General features: G+C 51.2%; 1 protein-coding gene across 3 annotated transcripts in view; it reads right to left on the bottom strand.

Moving 5' to 3' along the window:
* LOC144755728 (uncharacterized) overlaps nt 1–24,111 on the bottom strand; it is a 41,965-nt gene that overhangs the window by 778 nt on the left and 17,076 nt on the right. For 2 of the 3 annotated variants that reach the window (XM_078644921.1, XM_078644920.1), the window contains exon 2: nt 2,475–6,581. In XM_078644921.1, the coding sequence (XP_078501047.1) occupies nt 3,908–4,915 (1,008 nt within the window). In that variant the 5' untranslated portion in view covers nt 4,916–6,581 and the 3' untranslated portion in view covers nt 2,475–3,907. Of the gene's footprint in view, nt 1–2,474; nt 6,582–24,111 lie in introns of those variants that run through there. The other variant, XR_013594961.1, reaches the window with a different exon arrangement.

Genomic DNA, 24,111 nt, shown 5'->3' with positions numbered 1-24,111 from the left:
GGAGGGAAAAACAAATGGAGTCTGGGTTGCCAGGGACGCCGTCGGCTCGGCCCGCGAGGCTCGGGACCTCGAGGGAGGCGTCGGGTCGCTCAAGGTAGGGACCATGTTTTGTTCACATCCCCTTCCCCTAGCTGTCCTTCTTGTTCGGGGTGCAGGGGGAGGGTATCGGGAGAGGTAGTCGGCGTTGCCCTGTTCAACGCCTTTCCGGTGCAATGTCTTGAACCTATAGGGCTGGAGGGACAAGAACCAACGTAACACACGGTCGTTATGTCCTTTGTTGCGGGCCATCCATTCCAACGGAGCGTGATCGGTATATAAGATGAATTCACGTCCATCCAGGTAGTAGCGGAGGCTTTCTATTGTCCATTTGATAGCAAGCGCCTCTTTTTCTACTACCGAGTAGTTCATCTCCCTTGGAAACAACTTTCGGCTTAGAAAAAGGATGGGCCGTTCATCGCCGTTGTGGTCCCTCTGGGACAGAACAGCTCCCAGACCTTGATCAGATGCATCGGTCTGAAGGATAAACGGTAGGGCATAGTCTGGACTGATAAGCACAGGACCTGACAACAAGGACTGTTTAAGGAGGTGGAAGGCTCGTAATAGACGAGAATCAGGGTGCTTCAGTGCGTCTTCGGTCTTCGTTGCCTTTTTCAGCAGATCGGTTAGTGGGGCCGCAGTCTGTGAGAAGCCAGGGATAAATCTCCTGTAAGAGACCAAGAAATGCACGTAGTTCTTTTCGTGTTTGTGGAAAGGGAATGGACTGTATGGCTGTAATCTTATTGTTGTGGGGACGGATTACTCCCTCACCTAACAGATATCCCAGGTATTTCACCGTTTGGGCAGCAAGGGTGGTTTTTGCGGGATTGATGCTGAACCCATAAGAACCCAGGGAGAAGATTAAGCATGGGCGCAAAATCCGTTACGCTCGCGGATTTTGCGAATTTTCGGTAAATTCGCGATCCGCGAACTCCCGCGAATTTACCGCGAATTCGCAAATCCGCGAGCGGCGGATTCCGGGGGCAAAAGTTCAAGCCTTGCTGGCCTGTTGTAACGATTTTACGATGGCGCCGGCAAGCTGCCAGCGCCATCCTAAAATAGTTACTAAGTTAGCTTCAACAGGAAGCTCTAATAGATAAAATAAAGCAGGTGCTCGAGCACCTGCTGTATTTTATCTATTAGAGCTTCCTGTTGAAGCTAATTTAGTAACTATTTTAGGATGGCGCTGGCAGCTTGCCGGCGCCATCGTAAAATATGTATAACACACACATGGTCGCTGAAACTAGTTGAAGCTCAAATGCAGTGACTCATTCATCTGCCCAAAAAAAATTGTGAGCGTCGTCGAGGCAGGTGTGCCTTCTTCCGAAATCTACCGTCGAAAATCAGCTGTGATGCTGCATAGAGGCCTTTGCATCCTTGACTTTCAGGAGCGCAATCCTCGTGCTGTTCCTGTGGCCAGGCAGCTGAAGGGACCCCTGCACCCCTCGGGGCGATTGCATAGTAACACACACATGGTCGCTGGAACTAGTTGAAGCTCAAATGCAGTGACTCATTCGTTAGCCCAAAAAACAATCGTGCTCGTCATCAAGGCTGGTGTGCCTTCTTCCCAAATCTACCGTCGAAAATCAGCTGTGATGCTGGGTCTGACTTAGGGTGCCCACATCAACTCTGCTCAACCCTTGCTTTGTTGGTCTGAATAGACAGCTGAGGGGTGTGTGGAAGGGACCTACCTACAAGTGAGACCGGTGAGGCAAATGCAGTATTTAATTGTCCAGGAGCGGAGCACAACTAGGAAATGCTTTCCATCTTGGGGATACCAATGTTAAAGGCAACTCGAGTTTCACTGTCACTAATGACGTCACAGGGAAGCCCTCAATCTAGTTATTATTTACTGGCCTACAATTCTATATCTGCACAAAGTGCCTTATACGTGCAGTAGTCAAAGGTTCCCTCTAAAGTCAGATTTATGACACAACTAAACTGCTGCACGTGAAAAAGAGCCCTTTCGCCAAGTTTACGGCTTTTCCAGAGACATATAAGTATTTAAAATTAATGGCATTAATTTACGAGAAACCAAAAATGGCCACCGCAATTGTTTTTTTTTATATTTCTTCCATTTATATTGAACGAGTGACATGTGCACGGGTCAACGTGTCTAGCGCGTGGCAGTTTTACATTTGGAAAGCTTGGAACAAACATATTCAGTTTATGTTTGGCAGATGAGCCCTTTTACCCACACAAGAGGCATGTGCAGTGTGGAAGCCCCGCCCCAAATCCGCAGATACGCAAATCCGCAAAATCCGCGGATTTTGCGGATCCACGATCCGTGAATACGCAAATACGCGAATTGTGGATACACAAAATCCGCCCATGCTTAGAGAAGATGACTTCCTGTAGGTGTTGCCCCCAGTCATCACTGTAGATGATTATATCATCCAAATAGGCTCCCGCATACCGGGAATGCGGTTGTAGCACGTGATTCATGGCTCTTTGGAAAGTAGCGGGAGCACTGTGAAGTCCGAAGGGCATCATGGTGAACTGATACAGTCCATCGGGGGTGGAAAAGGCTGTTTTTTTCTTATCCTCCTCTCTCAACGGGATCTGCCAGTACCCCTTACAAAGGTCCAGCGTACTGATGTATTTCGCCTTTCCAATACGTTCAATCATCTCGTCAACCCTAGGGAGGGGGTACGTATCAAAGGAGGAGATTTTATTCACCTCTCGGAAGTCGATGCAAAACCTGATCGAACCGTCCGGTTTGGGGACTAGTACAATGGGTGAATTCCAGCTACTGATGGACGGTTCTATGACCCCCAGGCGCATCATCTGTACTATCTCTTCCCGAATTACGGCTCTACGGGCTTCAGGGACCCGATAGGGCCGTTGTCGTACCGTTTTTCCGGGCTCGGTTATGATGGCATGTTTGATGACAGAGGTGCGACCTGGGTAGGAGGACAAGATCTTTTGTAGCGAACTCAAGGATGTCCGTAGATCCTGTCTTTGGTTTTCAGGTAGATCCGGATCCATGCACACCTCATAGGACAAAACCGATTCGGGTTCTGCACCAACCAGTACAGGAAGAGGACCAACCCTGGCTTTCAGGAGGTTTATGTGGTAGATCTGGGAGGTATGTCTGTTAGGGTCTGTTTCAACCTCGTAGGTGACCGGCGTTACTTGTCATAGGATAGGAAATGGGCCCTGCCATTGTCCTAGCAGTTTGTGATCCGAGGACGGGATCAGGAGAAGAACCAGGTCCCCGGGGACAAAAGACCGCGCTTTGGTACCCTTATCGTACTGGCGCTTCTGATTGGCTTGGGCCGTCACCATGTTCTGCCTTACGATGTCCCGTATTTGCCCCAAATGTATCTTGAGGTTTTCTACGTACTCAGGGAGAGGCCTGGTTCGGTCTGGTTCGGCCTCCCAGGCCTCTTTGGCCATATCCAACAGAGTTCGTGGGGGTCGCCCATATAAGAGCTCATAGGGCGAATATCCGGTGCTGGTCTGCACCTTGCAGCGGATCGCAAACAGGGCTAGCGGTAGCATCTCTTCCCACCTTTTGCTTTCCAGGGCTAACAGCTTTTTCAGGGTAGTCTTTAGGGTGGCATTGTAGCGCTCCACCAGCCCATCCGTCTGGGGGTGGTAAGCTGAGGTCCTTATCTGCTTAATGCCTAGTCGTGAACACACCTGCCTCATCAGGGTGGACACGAAGGGAGTCCCCTGATCGGTTAGGATTTCTCTAGGGAAGCCTACCCTAGAGAAAATCGAGATCAAGGCTTTGGCTATGTTCTGGGTTGTGGGTTGTCTTAGGGGTACGGCTTCCGGAAAACGGGTGGCGTAATCGACCAGTACTAGAGCGTATCGACAACCGCTTCTGGAGGGTAACATGGGGCCTATAATGTCCATCCCTACTCTACTGAAGGGTACATCGATCAGGGGTAGAGGCTGTAAGGGTACTCGGGGGGATCGATACCGGTTGTTCATTTTGGCACACCAGGCATGTACGGCAGTACTGTTTTATTTGCTGGTAGACACCTGGCCAATAGAATTTCTCCAAGATAGCCTGTCCTGTCCTCTCGTCACTAAAGTGGCCTCCCAGCAGGTGACTATGAGCGAGAAACAACACCTTGTCTCGGAATGGTTCTGGAATTATCAGTTGTGGTGTTTGTTGTGCCCCTCCCTTCCTGTATAAAAGGCCGTTCTTTTTATAGAAATAGGGACCTACTTGTAAGGGGTCTTCGTTTTCCAGGGCACGTCTCCAGGCCTCTTGTAGGACGGGATCCTCTTGCTGGGCGGCGCGGAACTCCCTGTCTGTTTCCCAGGGGTGTTCTTCCACTCTGACGGGGAAGACGGTAGCATGGCTCCTATTCTCTTTCTTCTTTTGGGCTTTTGTTTTATAGTGTCTGTCCGAGGCCTCTTGACTGGGTTGGTTGTGTGGAAAGGGGGCCTCCAACCACCACTTTTCCAGGGAGTCGGTGGTCTCATGGAGTAGATGTGGTAGTCCAGAGTAGTCGCTGCCCAGTATTATTTGCTCCGGGAGGGTCGGAATAAGGGCAACGGTGAGTGTAGTACCCGGATCCGTCGGGTGTTGTACTCGAACCCGGGCGGTGGGGTATAGTTTCGTGTCACCATGCACACACTGGATAGCCACCGTACCGGTCACTGGTCCCACAGGGTTTGGCAGTTCCTGAGGACGGAGTACGCTTTGTCTGCAGCCTGTGTCAGCAAGGGCTAGAACCGGGTGTCCCTCGATCCGTACCGGGCAATGAAATCTAGGGGGGCTTGGTTCGTTAGGGAGGCATACAAAGTTCCGGGCGAGACCCACCTCCATTGGTTCATCTTTCTGAGGACACACTCGGGCGATGTGTCCATATCCCCCACAGTGATAACACTGAGGACCGGGTGGGGGTGCTCGTGGCATACCAGGGTACGGGAACAAAGGGGTTGGCTCCTGTTTCTTGGGAAGGGGAGGTCTCGATGGCCGGGTCAGATTATGGGACTGGGGACGGTGTGGATGTTCCTCTTTTGGCCTCCGAAAGTCTGGGGCGCGGCTGTAGGCACTGGCGATCTCTACCGCGCTCTCCAAGGTGAGACGGGCGTGTTGGCGAACCCATTTTTGGGTAGAGGGATGTAGGGAAGCCAGAAACTGTTCCAGATAGATCTTGGAGAGGATGTCTTCTTTCGTGGCGGAGGCGGATCGCAACCAGCGATCGGCCAGGTCCCTGATGCGAAAGGACAGTGCTCTTGGGGTTTCTTGTGGTCCTTCTTTTGCTTGACGCAGCTTCACCCTGTAGGTTTCGTCGTCTATGCCTAGACGTTCCAGGATACAGGTTTTGATATCAGCATAAGGTGTTTGGCCCTGTACATTGGCCTGTTGATACGCAGCCTGTAATTCGCCAGTAAGTAGCGGTCCTAAATAGTGACCCCAACGATCAGGGGGCTAGGCAGCGGCTTGGGCCAGCCGCTCGAAGTTAGTAAAAAAGAAGTCCGGGTCTTCTCCCGGAACGTACTTTTGGAGAACCATGGAGGGGAGGGAGGTGATAGGTCTTTGGTGGCCTAGTACATCCGTGAGCTTTCCCATAGCTTGGTCCTGTGCCGCCCCTTGACCCTTCAACACGTCATGCAACTGGCCTCGGTCATCCTCGGCGGTTTTTAGGAATTGCTCCATCATCTTTCCCAGTTGTTCCTGGGTCTCGGCGAGTTTCTTCACTGCGGCCTCCATGCTTCCGGGCAATCCCACTTCTGACACCAACTGTTGTCGTGGGGGTTGTGCGGGCCGGAATGACAGGCGTGGAGGCCGTATATAGTGGGCTATGTCTTTTTATTTTGTTCGTGCACAAGGTCAAGAAGAGGCGAATATACTGATAGGGGTAGTTCCAATGGGGAAGGTGCTTGGTTGAGGGTCCCAAATGACAGCTCCTGGATGTAGGCGGTAACTCTGTTGGAGGGGCGTCGTACACCAGGTCGGTTCGGCTTCTTCCTCGGCTGGTGGTTCCTCGGAGGGGGTTTGAGGAGAGATAGAAAAAAGGGCCGTTAGTCTGACCGTTCCTAATGGTATGAGCGCCTCTCACCGTCACCAGGAGTGCAGAAGGGAAAGCGGACAGTGAGGGAGGTAAGGGGAGGGAAACGATCCAGTCGGGAAGGAGAGGAGAGTGCCGGAAGATAGAGTCAGTGCGAGGAATATTGTACAAGTGCCGGTGTGGGCAAAGGGTGGCTTTACAATATATACAGTGCTTAGTGAGACCAAAGGGGGGCCGGTGTCAGCTTTACGCTAGGGCTTTGCACAGTTTACATACACAGGAGGAGTCGGTACTCACATGCCCCCGCCGTAACTCTCCCGTGAGTTACGGCCGCTCTCCAGCGTCCTCCAAAGGACTCCACCAGTCCTCCGTCCAGACCTCGTCGTCTTCTCCTTCTTCGTTCTGCTTCTCCAGGGTGCCGCCGTCCGTCTTCTGCCACGAGTCGAACTCTCTGCACAACACGCCATCTTCGCTTCCTGCTTTTTCTTCCTCCGTCGTCGGGTAGGGGGAGGGACTTCCGGGGTCACTCGGGAGTCCTTCCGGTTGATCGTCCTTGGGGCTCGGGTCCTGCAAGGAGGGAAAAACAAATGGAGTCCGGGTTGCCAGGGACGCCGTCGGCTCGGCCCGCGAGGCTCGGGACCTCGAGGGAGGCGTCGGGTCGCTCAAGGTAGGGACCATGTTTTGTTCACAATCACAATGCATTAACAGTCCACAAACCAGTTACCTTTTCTATCACTTCTTGATTGTATGCTTGTCTTTTATCAGGTCTCTGCTGCCTTTTTTCTAGGTTTAAGCTATACAAATACCACATACATACATACTTAACATACATACATACAGATTCCTGTCAAATTCAATAATGTTGTTAACTTGATTTCAAGGCACCAACTGCAGCAAAGTTTATTGATTTTTTTTCTGTTAGTACCTTGATTACTTTTCAGCAGGAGTATTTCTGTTTTTAAGTTTTCCAATGTCTAATGTTCTTATTTCACTATTTGGATCCTTTTTTGCTTTTGTGTTTTTTAATCAAGAATGTGTATTAGCGTAATCAGAAAAACTGAGCACTGTTTGATACAGAATTAGGCGCAAAAGAACTTGTGAAATCATAACAGGCACTGAAAGCAAACTTGAAAGGATTTACTTGGACTGTATTGAGGCACTCTGATTTTGTCACAGTACTTTAGTTCAGTCATATTGGTCACACTACATTTTCTTGTACATACATATCTACAGGTTGGTGGTGGGTGACTGTGTTGGTGGTTTTATGTATGTGTGATTTTGCTGACTTTGTGTGCCAAGCAGTGAAAGCCTCCTTTTCTGGGATAGTTTTGGCACTCTCGTTTTTTGTCTCCCTTTTCTCATGTTGATAGCACCTTCAATGGCGTGACTGTGTCCCAGGCTCAGATCTCAAGCTCTTTACTTAAGGGTTGTGGTGCTGTGCTGCCGCTCCTCTGTTTGCTTGTTGCCACTGGGGGAGGTTTGCCTGCCTCTTGTGGGGCTTCATTTTGCAGTTCCTTGGACCTTCTCTCCCGCTTTCTTGGGATCAGAGTGGAAGGTGGCTCGGTCCATTCCTTCAGGCTGGTGGTCTTGCTCTCCTCGTCCCTTTTTTGAGGCCCTGAGCTGCCTATGTCTTGTGGGTTGGTGGTTGGAGCTACATCAGCTTCTGGGAGTAAAGCTCCCTGCAGCTGCTCCCAGTTTGGAGTCTCCCTAGTCTTCTGTTTCCATTCTTGCATGGTGCATTTTTTGCTAATTGCCCATGTCATGGATCAGACCCTTTTTTCCCCATCGCTGTGGTCCAGCTGATGTAATATTTCTGACATTAGGATTTGTCTGGCATTTTTGTGGTGCCTCTGCTACTCATGGAGTGCCTTGCTCATTTCCACAGTGCTTACAGCCCTTTTTGGTTTTATGAGTGTTCACTGTCCTCCATGAGTCTTCCATCCCTTCTCTGCCCCTCATGCCAACTACCACAATGTTATTTAGATTGAGGCCCCTTGGATGTCATCTGGTTTGGTTCTTCGGTACTGGATGTGCTAGGGTGGGCTGCCTGCAGATTCTGTTGTGTGCCTTCTTGGACTGGTTTGGTTCCAACATCGGCGACTCTTCTGCAAGCCACTGGGGTTTAATATGTCCTTGATTTTCCAACTGCGCCTCCTGCTTTTTGCTCCCTCGCCCTATCAGGGCACTTGGTGGGGCGTACATATGCACTGCCGCTGCTTGTTGTTTTTGTCCAGAGTCTGCTTCTGCGTATTGCAGGTTCTTTAGCGGGGGCAGAGCGCAGAAAAGGGGTAACGCTCTCCCTGCTCCACCATATCCAGGCCGTGAGGGCAAAGGCCAGCATTGCAGGAACCCGGTCTTTCCAGCCTTGAGGGAAACGGCCTACCGGCTCCGCACAACTACATTTCCCAGCACTCCCTGCCTCGGCGACCGGCACTGACATGCGGCAGCGTGCCAGGAGGCGCTACATCTTCGCCCCCAGCCTTCCGCAACGCGGGACGCATATTGCAGGTTCTTTAGCGGGGCAGAGCGCAGCAAAGGGGTAACGCTCTCCCTGCTCCACCATATCCACGCCGTGAGGGCAACGGCCAGCATTGCAGGAACCCGGTCTTTCCAGCCGTGAGGGAAACGACCTACCGGCTCCACACAACTACATTTCCCAGCACTCCCTGCCTCGGCGACCGACACTGACGTGCGGCAGCACGCCAGGAGGCGCTACATCTTCGCCCCCCAGCCTCCTGCAGCGCGGAACGCATATTGCAGGTTCTTTAGCGGGGTAGAGCGCAGCAAAGGGGTAACGCTCTCCCTGCTCCACCATATCCACGCCGTGAGGGCAACAGCCAGCATTGTAGGAATCCGGTCTTTCCAGTCGTGAGGGAAACGGCCTACCGGCTCCACACAACTTCATTTCCCAGCACTCCCTGCCTCGGTGACCGGCCCTGACGTGCGGCAGTGCGCCTGTAGGCGCTACATCTTCGCCCCCAGCCTCCCGCAATGCGGGACGCGCCCGGGCCAAGGGCGGGCCCGTCCTTGCCCTTCATTGCCAGGAAGAGGCAGGGCAGGGCCACCCCCGTTTCATCTGCAGTTGTGGGTTCTGGTGTAGTTATTTGGATTTTGACTACAGGTACTGTTTGTTCCCTGATGCTACTGCCTTTCCAGCTCACCTGCAGTTTGGGTGTTACATTGTCATCAGTGTAACCCTAATGTACTATGCTCTATTGGACCAGGTGTGACTAAAACCCCCTACATTGAACTTTGTTTCTAGAATTTGTTTTTGACTCGGTCCCGTACCGCACATTGCACTTTATTGCTATCATTTGGGGCCAGATGTAGGTAGGCTATTACCGGTCGGTAATAGGCTTTTCCTATGTAGGTGGTATATTTACCGATTCGGTAAATAACGAATCGGTATTTACCGAATCATCATTTACTGATTCTGTTTTTACCGACTCGGTAAATGAGATGTAATTTTTACCAAATTATTACCTACATAAGATTTACCGATTCTAAAATACCAAATCGGTAAAATTCGGTATTTTAGAATCGGTAAATCCTATTTACCTATATCTAGCCCATTTCTTAACGTTTTTTATTATCATTGCTGCTAAACAATGTATACGCACTTTGCACTTTTAGGGTAAAAATAAGGTCCTGTTGAGTTTTTGGTATCTTTGATGTATGTCTTAGTACTGTATGCATTTTCCCCACTGTATATTGCACTAGTCACTTTGCCTTAAAAACGGTTTAAGTTTTTAATAGGGGTTTGTGTAAACGTTTTAGTTTGCTCAGAGGTAACCAACATGAATGTGCGGAAGCCAAATCTAGGGAAAAGTGTGGTGGGAACTTTAGATGCCTTCATATTGAGGGCAGAGTCAGCCCTCATTAATGAAATAAAACGTACTGAACGCAGGCCATCTCTTCAGCCCCACCCTTCGCAAGATAGACTCTCTCTAACCCCCGCAATTTCTGATTCTATGGCGGTTTCCAACCAGGATGTATCTCCATCCCGGCTGGGTCAGTCCCCATTTGTTGTCCCAGTCACAGTGACAAATTCTGTTTCCTGCTCATCTACGGAGCATGAATCCAGCCCAGTTAAATTTAAAGCCACAACTAGAGGGCAGAAAGCAAAGATGAAGTGAACTTGTTCCAATGAATCGCCCTCCATAAAAAGGAAGACCCGAGGTTTACCGAAATCAGACAAATCTGTCCAGAGTGGTACAAAAGGGGGTGGTGATGGATGGAGCATCTGAACCAATCAAACACTCACACCCAGTCAACAGATCTGGGTTTAATCCATCACCGTTCTTTAGCCCACTCTGCCACCCCAGTTCAGATGCTCGGTCCATCACCACCCCCTTTTGTACCGCTTTGTTCACCATAAGTTGGCAGGGTATGCTCAGACGTGAGTCCCTTGTTCACTTTGCCACTGGATTCAAACAAGCCGGGCTGAAGACGGCTGAAATGCCAGAAACCGGTCCTCGGAAGCTTGTTTCCGGTCCAGGGAAGGCATGGCTTGGCAGTTCGGGCTGGACTGTTCCCATGAGGCACAGGGTCAGACTGATTTGCATATGGCCATGTCTGAACTGGGGTGGTAGAGTGGGCTAAAGAACAGTGATGGATTAAATCCAGATCTGTTGCCTGGGTGTGAGTGTTTGATTGGTTCAGATGCTCCGTCCATCACCACCCCCTTTTGTACCGCTTTGTTTGCCATAAGTTGGCAGGGTATGCTCAGACGTGAGTCCCTTGCTCACTTTGCCACTGGATTCAAGCAAGCCGGGCTGAAGACGGCTGAAATGCCAGAAACCGGTCCTCGGAAGCTTGTTTCCGGTCCAGGGAAGGCATGGCTTGGCAGTTCGGGCTGGACTGTTCCCATGAGGCACAGGGTCAGACTGATTTGCATATGGCCATGTCTGAACTGGGATGGCAGAGTGGGCTAAAGAACGGTGATGGATTAAACCCAGATCTGTTGACTGGGTGTGAGTGTTTGATTGGTTCAGATGCTTCCCCCATCACCACCCCCTTTTGTACCAAATCTGTCCAGGGCACATCTGGAAGGAAATCATTAGCTGTCCCTACTATAAATGTTTGCAAAGAGGGTCCCCCTATTCCCACGAATCAGACAATGCTAGGACAGTTCTCTGACAGTATACAGGAGGGGAGCTTCTGAGGCAAGCTCGAAACTATGATGTCCACCCTACTGGATCCAATCCTTCAAAAAATAAGCTCAGTAGAATTCATATGAATTTTATCTTTTATCCTATGATAGAAATGTATCTACATTTATGATAAATTTTTATCGAATAAAGTATTACAACCAAGCTCAGTAGAAGTTAGGTTATTAAAACTTGAGGGGCTGGCTAGCTCCAATTTGCTGGTTACACTGATAGCTAGCACAACCACTAGTTCCAACCACTTGGGTCAAAGGAGCTGGGGTAGGCTCCTCTGAGAGGCCTGCAGTAAATAGTGTGGTGCTAGATAAGAGCAGCTCCAATAGCATCAGGCTCAGTAATGCAGATGCTCCAGCAACCGTATGCCAGTCTCCTATAAGAGCGGGCCTTCTTTGCCTCACAGGGCTTGTAGGTCAGAAGGAAGGGTCTTACAAATAACGAGTCTCCCAACTATTGATCTTCCACCCGAATGCACCCCATATGTAGTAGTTCTGAGGAGTGTTCCTTCCCTCCCCAAAGGGGCTAACGAAGAATATGGGCAGCTATTAAATAAATTAACTCACTGGTTTACACACAATACTACCCTGGGTGCCAGCGTGTCTAGTAACCTCCTTATAGCACGCAGGGTTAGCTGGATTGGGAGCTCACGCAAAATGGGTTCTGGTGATTGCATTATCGTACATTTTGACAATCCCTACACTGCGGGCCGTATTCTATCCAGGGATATTAGCCTCACCCCCTTATTGGGATCTGTTATAGGGCTTTACCTCTGGGCTACTTTTACAAGCCAGCCCTTTACAGGGACATGTCAGAAAATGTCCCCAGGGCAGCTCCTAGAGGTGGGTGGTCAAATAGTCTAGCTAGGCATCAGCCTACCTTTATGAGCTACTTACCTTCAGAATCAGACAGGCAGTTTGACATTGACACCTCACTGGCGTTAAACAATAGATTTGCTGCTCTATCATGCCTAGAGGATTGTGATTGACTGAAGGACCTCACACCCCCTGAGGCGGAGCCTGCTGCTCTTCTCCAGTCCCCAGTGGAGGTAGATGAAAGGCCTCCAGACGTGAGGCCAATTGAAATTGAATTGAAATTGAAAGGGGGATTTGTAAAGCGCGTAGCTACCCTAGGGCGTCCCAGCGCTGAATTGACCTAAGGTTTCAGAGAGGGTAGTAGAAGAAATGAAAGTTTATGGGAAGAGCCAAGTTTTTAGTAGCCTCCGAAAGGCCAGAAGATTGTGTTCTCTCCGCATGGCAAGTGGGAGAGCGTTCCACATTTTTGGGGCGTTGTAGGAGAACAAGCGCCCCCCGGATCGGGATTTTTTTATTCTGGGAACGCTGGCCAGGGCGAGGGAATCCGATCTGAGTTGTTTTTTAGAGTGATGGGGTTTGACGAAGGATCTCAGAATCGGGGGGCCTCTACCTTGCATATTTGTCTTAAAGATGATCCTCTCTTTGACTGGAAGCCAATGCAGGCTTATAAGTGCTGGTTTAGCAGAGCATCTCGCTTTGGTTCCAGTTAGGAGTCTGGCAGCAGCGTTCTGAGCGCATTGCAGTCTATGAAGAACAGATGCCGGTGCCCCCAGGTACAGGACGTTGCCATAGTCCAGTCTGGAGTTCACCAATCCCTGCAACAGCAGTTTCCTTGATTGGAAGGGGATTAGATGGAGGATTTTTCGCGCCATTCGAATGAGGGCAAAACAATTGCCCGTGGTTTTTCTGGCCTGAGTTTTGAAGTTGAGATCTTGATCCAACCAGATGCCAAGACTTTTGACTTCGGGTTTGGGGTAGGAGGTGTTCCCATGCATGGCGGCCAAGAAAGGGATGGAGGGAGTTTGCGTGGGTTTCCCAGGAGAAGTATCTCAGATTTTTCTCCGTTTAGTTTTAATCGAGATCCACTCATCCAGTGGGAGACGCTCTCGAGACACCTTGCCAGATTGTCTAGGCTTTTATTCAGCTGGTTGATAGAGACTACCGGCTGGGTGTCATCGGCATACATGACTGTTTTTATGCCGAATGGGGAGATAGTGTCCTCCAATGGGGACATATAGACGTTAAAAAGTGTGGGGCTCAGGGAGGAGCCCTGGGGGACCCCACACTGCAGTGGCAGGGCTTTGGACATGGCTGTGCCATCCGACACTTGGAATGTTCTTCCTTCCAGAAAGGATTTGATCCAGGACAGGGCGGAGCCAGAGACTCCTATCAAGCTTAGCTGGTGGATTAGGATGGCATGATCCACCGTGTCGAAGGCGGCACTTAGATCGAGGAGGATCACTGCCACTGATCCTCCTGCGTCTATGATGGTTCTTGCCTCTTCGACCACGGCTAGTAGAGCGGTGTCAGTTCCCTGTCCAGGTCTGAACCCTGTCTGTGATTGGCGCAGGAGTTTATTGGATTCGAGGAAATTGGAAAGTTGGTGGTTGACAATTCGTTCGGCCACTTTTCTGATCGCAGGAAGAAGAGAGAGGGGTCTGAAGTTGGTAGGGTCCGTGGGATCAAGGTGTTTTTTTTTAGAAGAGCCCTGACAGTGGCTTTCTTCCAGTTGGCTGGGACAGAGCCGAGTACGAAAGAGGCGTTAATGAGGTGGGTCAACGGAGGGGCAACAGTGGAGGCGACCAGTTTTAATTTGCTCATGGGAGCTGGGTCGGATGGAGCACCACTTTTTACGGTTTGTAGAGTGGACAGAAATAGCTCTGTGGTAATCTGGGGAAAAGCTTGGAGGCGTGGAGCCTCGGAGCAAAGGGAGGGGATGACTGGGATTTGAGATGAGTTAGGGGCTGGAAGTGAAGTAAGAATTTTATCAATTTTTGATGAAAAAAACTCCGCAAGCTGATTGCATCTAATGCCCGATGGGTCTGGTATGGGTAAGGGGTCTGGAATTTTGGTAAGTATGCGTACGATGCGGTAAGTTTCTTTAGCAGAGTTGGATGCCGCTAATATTTTTTCCTCGAAGAAGGTTGCCTGCATGTTTTTTTTTTTTTGTTTTTTTTCCCCAAAAACCTTTATTGCACCAGTAAGTTACACAGCGGAACGCCTACAACCCATCGGGCTGGCCGCTATAGCGATTAGTCAAGTACTGAATAGCATCACAAAGTCTACATGTACATATTCATTATAATACTCCGTTAAATTGCTGTGGCATACAAAGGTGCATCATACGTATCAATGTCACAGTTCGTTATTTGTTTTTGGTTTTTCAATTTTTGCTTTGTAACAAAACAACAACAGTGTAACTTAAACGTTAGGAATAGTAATGCGGCCGCTTGCTGGGCAGCACAAGTCGAGTGTCAAGCGTTCCATGTGAGTGTACCCACGGTTTTCCCTCCCCCACTGCTGCTAAGGGGCCCGGGGGTCAATTGTATGCTCGAATACCTACTCCTTGCAACTGGTGTATCCCTTACCACCCCCCGCCGATCCTCCCGCTTGTATGAAAGTAAAGAAATCATGTACCTTGCCCCTGGCTGTCCCTCCCCCCGACTCTTCGCTCATGGTGTAAACCCACTTCCTCTTCCTCGTCTGACTCATCTTGGTCTTCCTCCGGTAAGGGATCACAGACCCCCCCCTCTATATTCATTCCATTTGGTCCAGATCTTATTCCACTTTCTCGGGCAGGCACGGTTAGAATAGACCGCCCGTTCCGTCATCATGACTTTATCCATATTTAAACACCATTGTGACTTGGTTGGCATATCTGCCACTCCCCAGTGTTGTGCGACATCCCGTTTAGCCACCATCAGTCCCACTGTGGCCCAGAGTTGCCCGTGCCTAGAGAGGTCAGATGACTCCCACACGTTCAAGAGGCATCGTTTCGGTTCAGGTAACAGCGACTGTTCTAGTGTTTGTGAGATTGTTTGTAGTATTTGTCTCCAGTATTCCTGAATCCGGGGGCAGTCCCATATGGTGTGGAAAAATGTGCCCTCCTCCCCGCACCCACGAAGGCAGTAAGGATGTTGTGCCCTGTTAATGCGATGTAGCATAGTCCTAGTGTAATACACCCTGTGTAGTATTTTCAATTGTACGAGCCTTAAACGCGCAGAAATGCCCACCTCCCTAGGAGACCCGAGTGCCTCGTTCCACTCACGCTCATCCATCTCACTAGTGTCCCCCTCCCATTTGGTTTTTAATGACTGTGTTGGATCCGGTACGTTGTTGAGTAATTTGCGGTACGTTAGCGATGTTGCGCGTTCAATCATAAAATCAGTGAGGAGGCGGTCTTCCAGCGGGGAGGATTCGGGCAAGACCGTGTCGGGGGGCAGTGCCGTGAGCAGTGCGTGTCGTATCTGGATGTACCTATAGAGCTCTCTCTCGCTAAGGTCATATTGTTCTTTCAGGCGATCGAAGGGAATCACCCCGTTCCTTTCCCAGAGGTCACCCACCGTGGATATTCCTATGGTGTCCCAGTGCGAGAACCCCTTACTATTTCTCAGGTTGCCTAATATTCGAGAGTCCCACAGCGGGGTCATTTTGGTGATCTTCTCCTTCCAACCCAGGGCAGAAGTCGCCGTATGCCAAAGGTGCACCGTGAGCCTGGTGGGCCCAAGTAAGGCGCGAAGTTTGCGTTTATCGTAGAGTGGGCCCAGTAGGCTGTCAGCACCCAACTGCGCCCTGTCTGCCCGAAACGCTGGCTCGGCCTGTGAGACGTGTATCCACTGATTAATGGGTTTAAGGTGTGCCGCCCAATAGTACAGTTTTAAGTTAGGTAAGGCGATACCCCCGTCCTACCACCCTCTGTGCAATTTGGATTGCGCAATGCGCGCCGGGAGGTGCCCCCACATGAGGTTAGAGATCAAAGCTGCAACTTTTTGAAAAAACCAAGGGGCTACCGGATAAGGTGTATTTTCAAGGACATATAAAAAACGAGGCAGTACCATCATTTTGTAAAGTGCCGCCCTTCCCAGGAGTGTTAGCGGGAGTGCCGACCAGTAGGTAATATTTTGTTTGAGTCTAAATGGGGCCTCAGATTTTTGTCAATAAATTCCGTGGGGTCTCTTGTAACCTGGATGCCCAAGTATTTAAAGGACGAACCTGCTAACCTTAGAGGACACCCCGCGTCGAGGGTTGGGACCTGCCCCGTCAGAACATACAGCTCCGATTTACTCCAATTCAACGTATACCCGGATATCCTGCCGTGCGTATCACAGAGGTGCAGTAGGGCCGGTATTCCGCTTCCCGGGTTTGTTAAATAGATCAGCATGTCATCTGCGTACAGAGACAGTCTATCTTCCCAACCATCTCCCCAGCATATGCCCTTAAGTAGAGGCGAGGTCCTTATAAGAGTAGCAAGGGGTTCCAAGGAAATCGCGAACAATAAGGGCGATAGAGGGCAACCCTGCCTCGTGCCCCTCCCCAATGGGAACACTCGCGAGAGATGTCCGTTCGCTACCACCTGGGCTACCGGGTCAGCGTATAATAGTTTGACCCAGGCAATAAAGCGGGGTCCGAATCCCAGGTGCGACAGAGCCTCAAATAGATACGCCCATTCCACTAGATCGAATGCCATCTTGGCATCAAGGGCTAAGATCACTGCCTGCGTGGCGATCGAGTCCGCCCTGGCCAGCACTCCGTGCAATCTGCGCAGGTTTAACGCTGTGTTTCTGTGTGGCATAAATCCGGACTGATCCGGGTGTATGATTGACGATAAGTGAGGCAGGAGTCTCATTGCAAGAAGTTTGGCCAGAATTTTGGCCTCCGCATTAAGCAATGATATGGGGTGATAAGAGGAACAGTCCTCAGGTGGTTTGCCAGGCTTAGGTATGGGCACTATAGTCGCCGCTCTCTGGTCTGGCGGGAGTGTTCCCCTTTCCAGACATTCCTCAAACATCTCCAGCAGGCGTTTACCGAGGGTCTCAGGCACTGTCTGATACCATTCAATCGGTATGCCATTAGGACCCATTGCTTTACCTGGGTTCAAGGCCTGAATAGCCAGCTGGATTTCATCAGCGGTGATGTCCGCTTCCAACTCAGTCGACACTTCTGGGGACAGTGTCTGGACCTCGATCGGTGCTAGGATTTCTCTGGCCATCTCGGGTGTGATCTCACGTTCAGGGGTGTACACCCGTTCATAGTGGTTTGCGAGCAGATCGGCAATACGACCCGGGTTCGTATGTAGGTCCCCGTGTTCATCTCGTAAACGTTGGATTCCCCTATGATTCCCCTCCTTTTTATCAAGCCACGCCAGCATTCTCCCGGCCTTATCTCCCACCTCGTAGATCCTATTGTAAGTGTCAGTTAAGTGCCCTTTCACTTGGATGCGCAAGTGATCGTTGTACAGTTGCTGTTGAAGAGCAAGTGCGTGTTGGGTGGCTGGGGTGGGGTGTTGTTCGTGTGTCGTTGTCAGGTCTTGCAAAGCCAATTCCAAATTGGCTAATTCCTGAGTCTGTTCCCTTTTGTGTCCCGTGATTGCGTTTATGGCGTGCCCTCTCAGGACCGTTTTATAAGCCTCCCATAGCGTCTCGGAGGAGCGCACTGAGTGGACATTTTCATCAAAATACTTTGTTGTCGCTGTCTTGAGGGCCTTGCGTACCAGGGGGATCTTGAGGTAAGTTGCGAGTATGGGGTATATGCGTTTGCGTGTTCGTTCCAGGGAGGAAAGCGTTAGAGTGAGTGGGGAGTGGTCTGAGATCCCCGGGGGTGGATTGCAATCGTGTCTACACACCGGAGGCCATCCCCCAGAGTCAGGAAGTGGTCGATTCTAGATAGACTGCCATGTACTGCGGAGTGAAACGTGTATTGCTTCGCACCTGGGTAAACGTGCCTCCAAACATCGGTCATTCCCATGGCTGTTAGGAACCGCTGGAGGTGGGGGACCCCTCCCGTGGGGGCCGGTGTAGGAAATCTGTCGAGTTGTGGGTCTAGAACAGCATTAAAGTCTCCCCCAAGGATGATTTCCCCCTCGGGGAGAGCCAGCATAAAGTCTCCCAGTTTCGGGAGGTGGACCGAGTGCAGAGCCGGTGGGATGTACACTGAAACCAGGTTGAACAACTTTCCCTCCCATTGTCCCTGCAGTGCCGCAAAGCAGCCTTGGTCATCGGTTTTGGTCTGCAGAGGGATAAACCGTGAGTTTTTCTGTATCAGAATACCGGTCCCCCTGGAGCCGGACGTGAACTCAGAGTGGACAGCCATTTTATAGCCACGCCTATCCAAAGCCTTGGTGGCTCCCCCTGTTAGGTGTGTCTCCTGCAGTAGTGCTATGGTGGGTTTCTGCCTCTTGAGTGCAGTTAGCACCAGACCTCATTTGACCTTGTCTCCCAGACCTCTCACGTTCCAAGTCAGTAGGCGTAAGGAGGGGCCCTGTGTTACTATGTCTATTTCCCCCCTTTCAGGAACCGGGACGTTAGCCATTAGGTACTATGGGGTTCCCAATATAGCGGCTGGCATGTGTGTCAGCTGTGCAGTAGTATAACAAAATGTGGAGGGTCCCCGCGGGGGCGACCAACCAACCTTCTCTCTGCCCACCTCGTATTAACTCATGTGGAAGCCTAGTTTGTGTCATTGACCATACATACATATTCCTAACTGTAACAGTGTAACCCTTCCCACAACCCCCCCTCCCTGCTACCCTGCCTAACGGACCTTCAACTGCCCGCCTCCCCAACTGAGCAGAGTGCTTAACCCATCCCATAACCAGAGTACTTGCTTGTAGGGGGGAGAGTGTCTCCCCGAGCAGGCGGCATCCCTGCGTGCTTCCGGGGTGTCCATGCCAGTGTCCGTATGCAGCTGTTAAACTGTGTAGAAACGGTCAGCGATCGTCTCGACCTTAGAGTCCAAAGTGGGGGGGGTGTCATTCATCTCCGCCCGCCTCTGCAAAGCCACGGGACGGAGAGCCCTCCGCTCCTCCCCGGCCAGATGTCTGTGAGCCAGTCCTGCTGTCTCCTCCACGTTCCTGAGTAGATCTGTGCGGTCTCCGCTGTCGGCCCACGGTGTGCCATCCTTCCAGCCAGTCTCGAGCAGCGTCCGGGGAGTCGAAAAACCATACCTTCTTGTCCGCAACCACTCGCAGCCGTGCCGGGTAGATCATCGAGTACGGCAGTTCCTTCTCCCGCAAAGTCTTTTTTACCTCCAGAAACGTCTTTCGCCTTCTGGCGACCTCTGCCGTGTAGTCCGGGAAGAAGGCTATTCTCGAGTTCTGAATTTGGATGGCCGGTGCGACTCTTGCGGCCTGCAGAATGGTGTCGCGGTCCCTGAAGTTGAACAGCCTTGCCAAGATTGGCCTACGTGGTCCTCCTGTCTTTGGTTTGCCCCCTGGCACTCTGTGGGCCCGTTCCACAGAAAAGAAGTTCGAAAGGCCCTTGGGCTGGAGTCTGGTTTTGATGATATCTTCCACATAGATGTCCATTGCTCCCGTGTCTTCCGATTCGGGCACCCCTAAAGTTCGTACGTTGTTGCGCCGGGAGCGTCCTTCTTGGTCGTCCACCTTTTCTCTGAGTAGTTTGTTGTCAGTTTGTAGTCGCTCCATCGCCGTTTGTAATGCAGAGACATCTTCGACCAAGGATTTAGTGACAACTTCAACTTGTTTGACCCTTTCGTTCATTTTCTGGAGGTCCGCCCGTATCAAGGTGACCTCTGTGGCCGTAGCCCCCACCGTCGCTTGCACTTGAGCCAGTGCCGTCAGGACATCCTCGAGCGTGGCCTTTTTCGTCCCCTCGGTCTCTGTCGCCTTCCCGGCGTTCTTGCGCTGCTCTGGCGGAGGAGTGTGCCTCTCGTATGCAAACTTGTCCAACTTGGCCTGGGTAGTGTTATGTTTGGGGCCTCTGTTGGACATGATTGTGTTCTTATAGGCGTTACTGCCCGGTGTTGGGGGACAGTGTTCGGGCCCGAGAGGGTTATCCTTCGTCCTTCTGCGTCTGTCTATGATGTTGCCGCGCAGTTAATTGTTCAGTGCATGGGAGTCGTGTCCCCCACAGGCCTCTAGGTGCAGGGCCCCGGCCCACTATAGACACGAGGTCCGGCTGATCGCCTGTTGTACCCTAGATGCAAGACGTGGTATCCCACCTACTGGTGTCGGCGCTCATATGGCCCACTGAGTCTATATGCCTGCAGAGTGTCCCGTAGCCGAGGAGGTTGGTAACTGCGCATCACGGCAGGCGCTGGGCCGCATCTCCGCATTCCGCTGTGGCAAGGTGTCCCATTGTTAGGTGTGCCGGCACTGCCCCTCGTAAGTATTTTATACAGTGGGGGGGGGGTGGGGGCCTCCACTCACCGCCCCCGCCGCCAAGGACAAGCACTGGTCAGTCCGCCTACTCCCGCCTGTGCAGCGCCGCATGGACAGCGGGTCACAATGTCACTGCCCTGGAGAGCAGGCTGTCGAAGCTGGAGCCCAGGATGCGATGCGCCCAAAATGGCGGTTCCGATTCCCGATCCGCCGGTGCCGTCCGCGCCGCCTCAGGAAGGGGCCTCAAGTCGTATCTACTGTCGCTGGCAATTGCCGGGTCCCGCCCGCCACTCCGGGCCGCCAGAGGATGGTTCGGGGTCGTTCAGGCCGTGTGTTCCAGAGACCGGCACTTCCGGTCTATCGTAGCCGCCAAGAGGTCATTTCCGTCCGGATCTACTCAGCCCACAACTCCGCTGCTCCCAGAAGGTCGGCAGGCCCCTCCCCACTCCGATCTTAGCCGCACGATTTCGGGCAGTGCCAAGGTCGTCGCTGCCTCGAGATTTCTCCGGCGGGTGCCGCAAGGACTCTGGGTCCGGTCCACCCTGTCAGACACCGTCACAGTCAGGATAAATAGGTCGGATAGTAGCGGGAAGCCGCCTCGACACGGGAGCCCCTCTAAGCTGCGGCCGCCATCGTCGGCTGCTAGCCACGCCCCCTGCCTGCGTGTTTTTATACAGTTTTTATAGTGCTTGATGGCAGCTCTATACTCGTTTTTGCTTTCCATCGCCCAGTCCTTTCTCCAAAGGCGCTCGAGTTTTTTGCACTTCTTCCTGAGATTACGTAATTCTTGGGTGAACCACGGGGATTTAGCTGTTCTCTTTTTACTGGGGAGGGGTTTGACTGGCAGGGATTGATGAATCCACTCGTGTAGTTGGGCATCAGCTCTGGAGGGGTCTGGGTCCAGTACTGTTAGGGTGGAGGTAAGTACTTGAGCCCAAGAGTTTATATCCAGATTTTTCCACGGGCGTGAAGGTGCTTGGGGGGGAGGTCTCTCTGGTGCCTGAAGGGCTGAATTGTAGCTTGAAGGGGACTAAGAAATGATCTGACCAAGGGACAGGGAGGGGGTATTCACGACTAATCTCGTGAGGTTGGTGAATATGGGGTCCAGCAAGTGGCCCTTGTTGTGAGTGGGCTGGTTACTTTGTAGGTGGAGATTTAAGCAGGCTAGATCTGTTTTGAGATCAACAGCTGTTTTATTCAAGAGCTCATCGAAGTGGAGATTCAGGTCTCCGAAGATCGTGAAGTTCGGGGATAGACAGGTAAGGGAGGAGACGGTGTCCATTAGAGAATCACAGAATCGTCGTTGCAGTCCTGGTGGACGGTAAACTAATATCCCTGAGAAGGTTGTGGAAGGGGGCCGATGGATAGAGAAATGTATATTTTCGCAGTCCAGGATGGGGCTGTCCTTAAACTGACAGGACAGATAGTCTCGGTAGATAATCGCTATCCCGCCTCCAATACCGGACGGTCTGTCCTGGTGATTTATGAGGCAACCAGGGGGTAGTGATTGGATGATGTCTGGCTCAGAGTCTGAAGTAATCCAGGTTTCTGTGAGAAAAAGGGCCTCGATTTCCGAATCCAGCAGGAGCATGTTGATTTCTGCCTGGTGCTTCGGGAGGGATCTGCAGTTAAGCAGGGCCATCCCGAGGCAGCGTGGTTTAGGGGAGAAGTGTGAAGTCAGCCTGTAAGTACAATTTGCACAGCGGGAATGTCCCTCCTCTAAGGAGATGGTACAGCGACAGGGCGCGGATGGGAGATCCCTTAGCCTGTGCAGGGTTTCCTGGGTATATCTCAGTGGTAATGTGGTAGGTGAAACAAGGGTCCTGGGCTCTGGGCTCGGTCTGGCGCGGACGGGCGCATACGGGCTTGCCTTAGGCGCGCCTTCGGCGCGCAGACGGCGCTCCCGCTGCGCTCGTCCGCTGCGCTTCCGGCCGAGGCACATGATATATGCGGTTTGACGAGGGGAGGAGTCAGATGGGCGTGGCCTAAAAAAGGGGCATGGCCAGTGTCCTCGCGGTGCTGGCGTCGGGAGGAATGATCAGGTGAGGCTACGCGGCAGCGCTAATATCCACTACCCGTGCCGGTCAGTGCTGGTCAAGTGCCCTGCGGCGTGGTGAGTTTTAAAATACACACACAAATTAAGTGACAGTAATAGTTTTAAAAGTGCTTGTGCTTGCGCAGTTCGCTCTCCCGGCTTCCGCCTCAGGAGTTAGGTCAGTTTCTGGTATTTGGCGCTCGTAGTCAGCGTCTTATACCCGTCGCAGTGGGCGTGGCCTAAAAAAAGGGCGTGGCCAGCGTCCTCGCGGTGCTGGCGTCGGGAGGAATGATCAGGTGAGGCTACGCGGCAGCGCTAATATCCGCTACCCGTGCCGGTCAGTGCTGGTCAAGTGCCCTGCGGCGTGGTGAGTTTTAAAATACACACACAAATTAAGTGACAGTAATAGTTTTAAAAGTGCTTGTGCTTGCGCAGTTCGCTCTCCTGGCTTCCGCCTCAGGAGTAAGGTGCGTTTTAAAATACACACACAAATTAAGTGACAGTAATAGTTTTAAAAATGCTTATGCTTGCGCAGTTCGCTCTCCCGGCTTCCGCCTCAGGAGTTAGGTCAGTTTCAATAATTTCCTATCCTGGAATATTGCAGGGCTGGCCAACAAGCTCCAAGATCCACTTTGGGTGAAATATGTGACGCAATTCACGGTAATTAGCCTCCAAGAAACATGGACAGTGGAGTGTGATCTATTTTTGGAAAGTTACAAGGCATTTTTTGTCCCGGCCACTCCATCGGCGAGGGGAAGACCAAAGGGTGGGCTAGTTGTATACATGTCTGTGGCTGTTGATTGTAAGCTCCAAATGATGCCAACTCCATACCCGGGAATCTTGGCGTTGTCAGCCAAAAGAGGGGATGCCAGGTGGGGAATTGTTAACTTTTACAACGCAATGGCTTATCCAACGAGGTCTGTAGCATCACTACCTTGGGAGCGACTATAAGACAATTTTTGGGCCACAGTCTACATAATCTTTTGGTTTCCGGGGATTTTATTATACACTCTTGTGGTAATCCTAGAACATCTTGTATTTCTGAGTTGGGTGGCCCGCTCATGAGGGGTTTTCATTTTGAGCATCATGTTCAGGGGGAACTGTTGAACAACATGTTAAATGAACTGGATATGGTCGCCCTGATGTCTCTAGCTGACTCGTACATTAAGTTTCCTGTGCCAACTTTTAAAGGGCCCGGTAGGGGGTCATTTATTGACTTCATTTTAATTTATTTTTCCTTGCAATCTTCCTTTCATGGTTTTAAGATTGTGGAGAGTGAATTTAGAGACCATAACCCATTAACAGCTTATATGATGGGTCCACTAACAGTAAAGATTGGCGATGTTTCAACCAGGGGTGTTTTGAGAACAACGGATGGAAAGCGCAGATTGAAATGGTCCCATGTGTCCCCGGAAACATTCTATAATAAAGTAAAAAACTTCTTGTGCTCATGAATTAACAATATGTACAACCGAGGGGTCCCTCCCTAATGAGATCCTTGGCGCATACAAGTTAATAGTGAGAAAAGTGGGTGAAATTTTAAGTGTTCCAGCCAGAAGAAATGCCTCAAATGGTCCCAGATGGTTTGATTCATACTGCTCTAAAGCAGCTAAGAGGTTTAGGGTAGCCTTGTCAGCCAAACCAAGATCTCAATCAGAGGTATGTGCTTGTCAGAAGGAATATACGTCAGCCCTGGCCAAACGGAAGAGTGCCCTCAAGGAAGAAGCTTGGAGGGAGCTGATTGACT

The sequence above is a fragment of the Lissotriton helveticus genome, chromosome 5_1, assembly GCF_964261635.1.
Source record: "Lissotriton helveticus chromosome 5_1, aLisHel1.1, whole genome shotgun sequence".
Lineage (NCBI taxonomy): Eukaryota > Metazoa > Chordata > Amphibia > Caudata > Salamandridae > Lissotriton > Lissotriton helveticus.
Note: the sequence above shows the minus strand (reverse complement) of the source record. Positions and strands in the feature narration are given on the sequence as shown.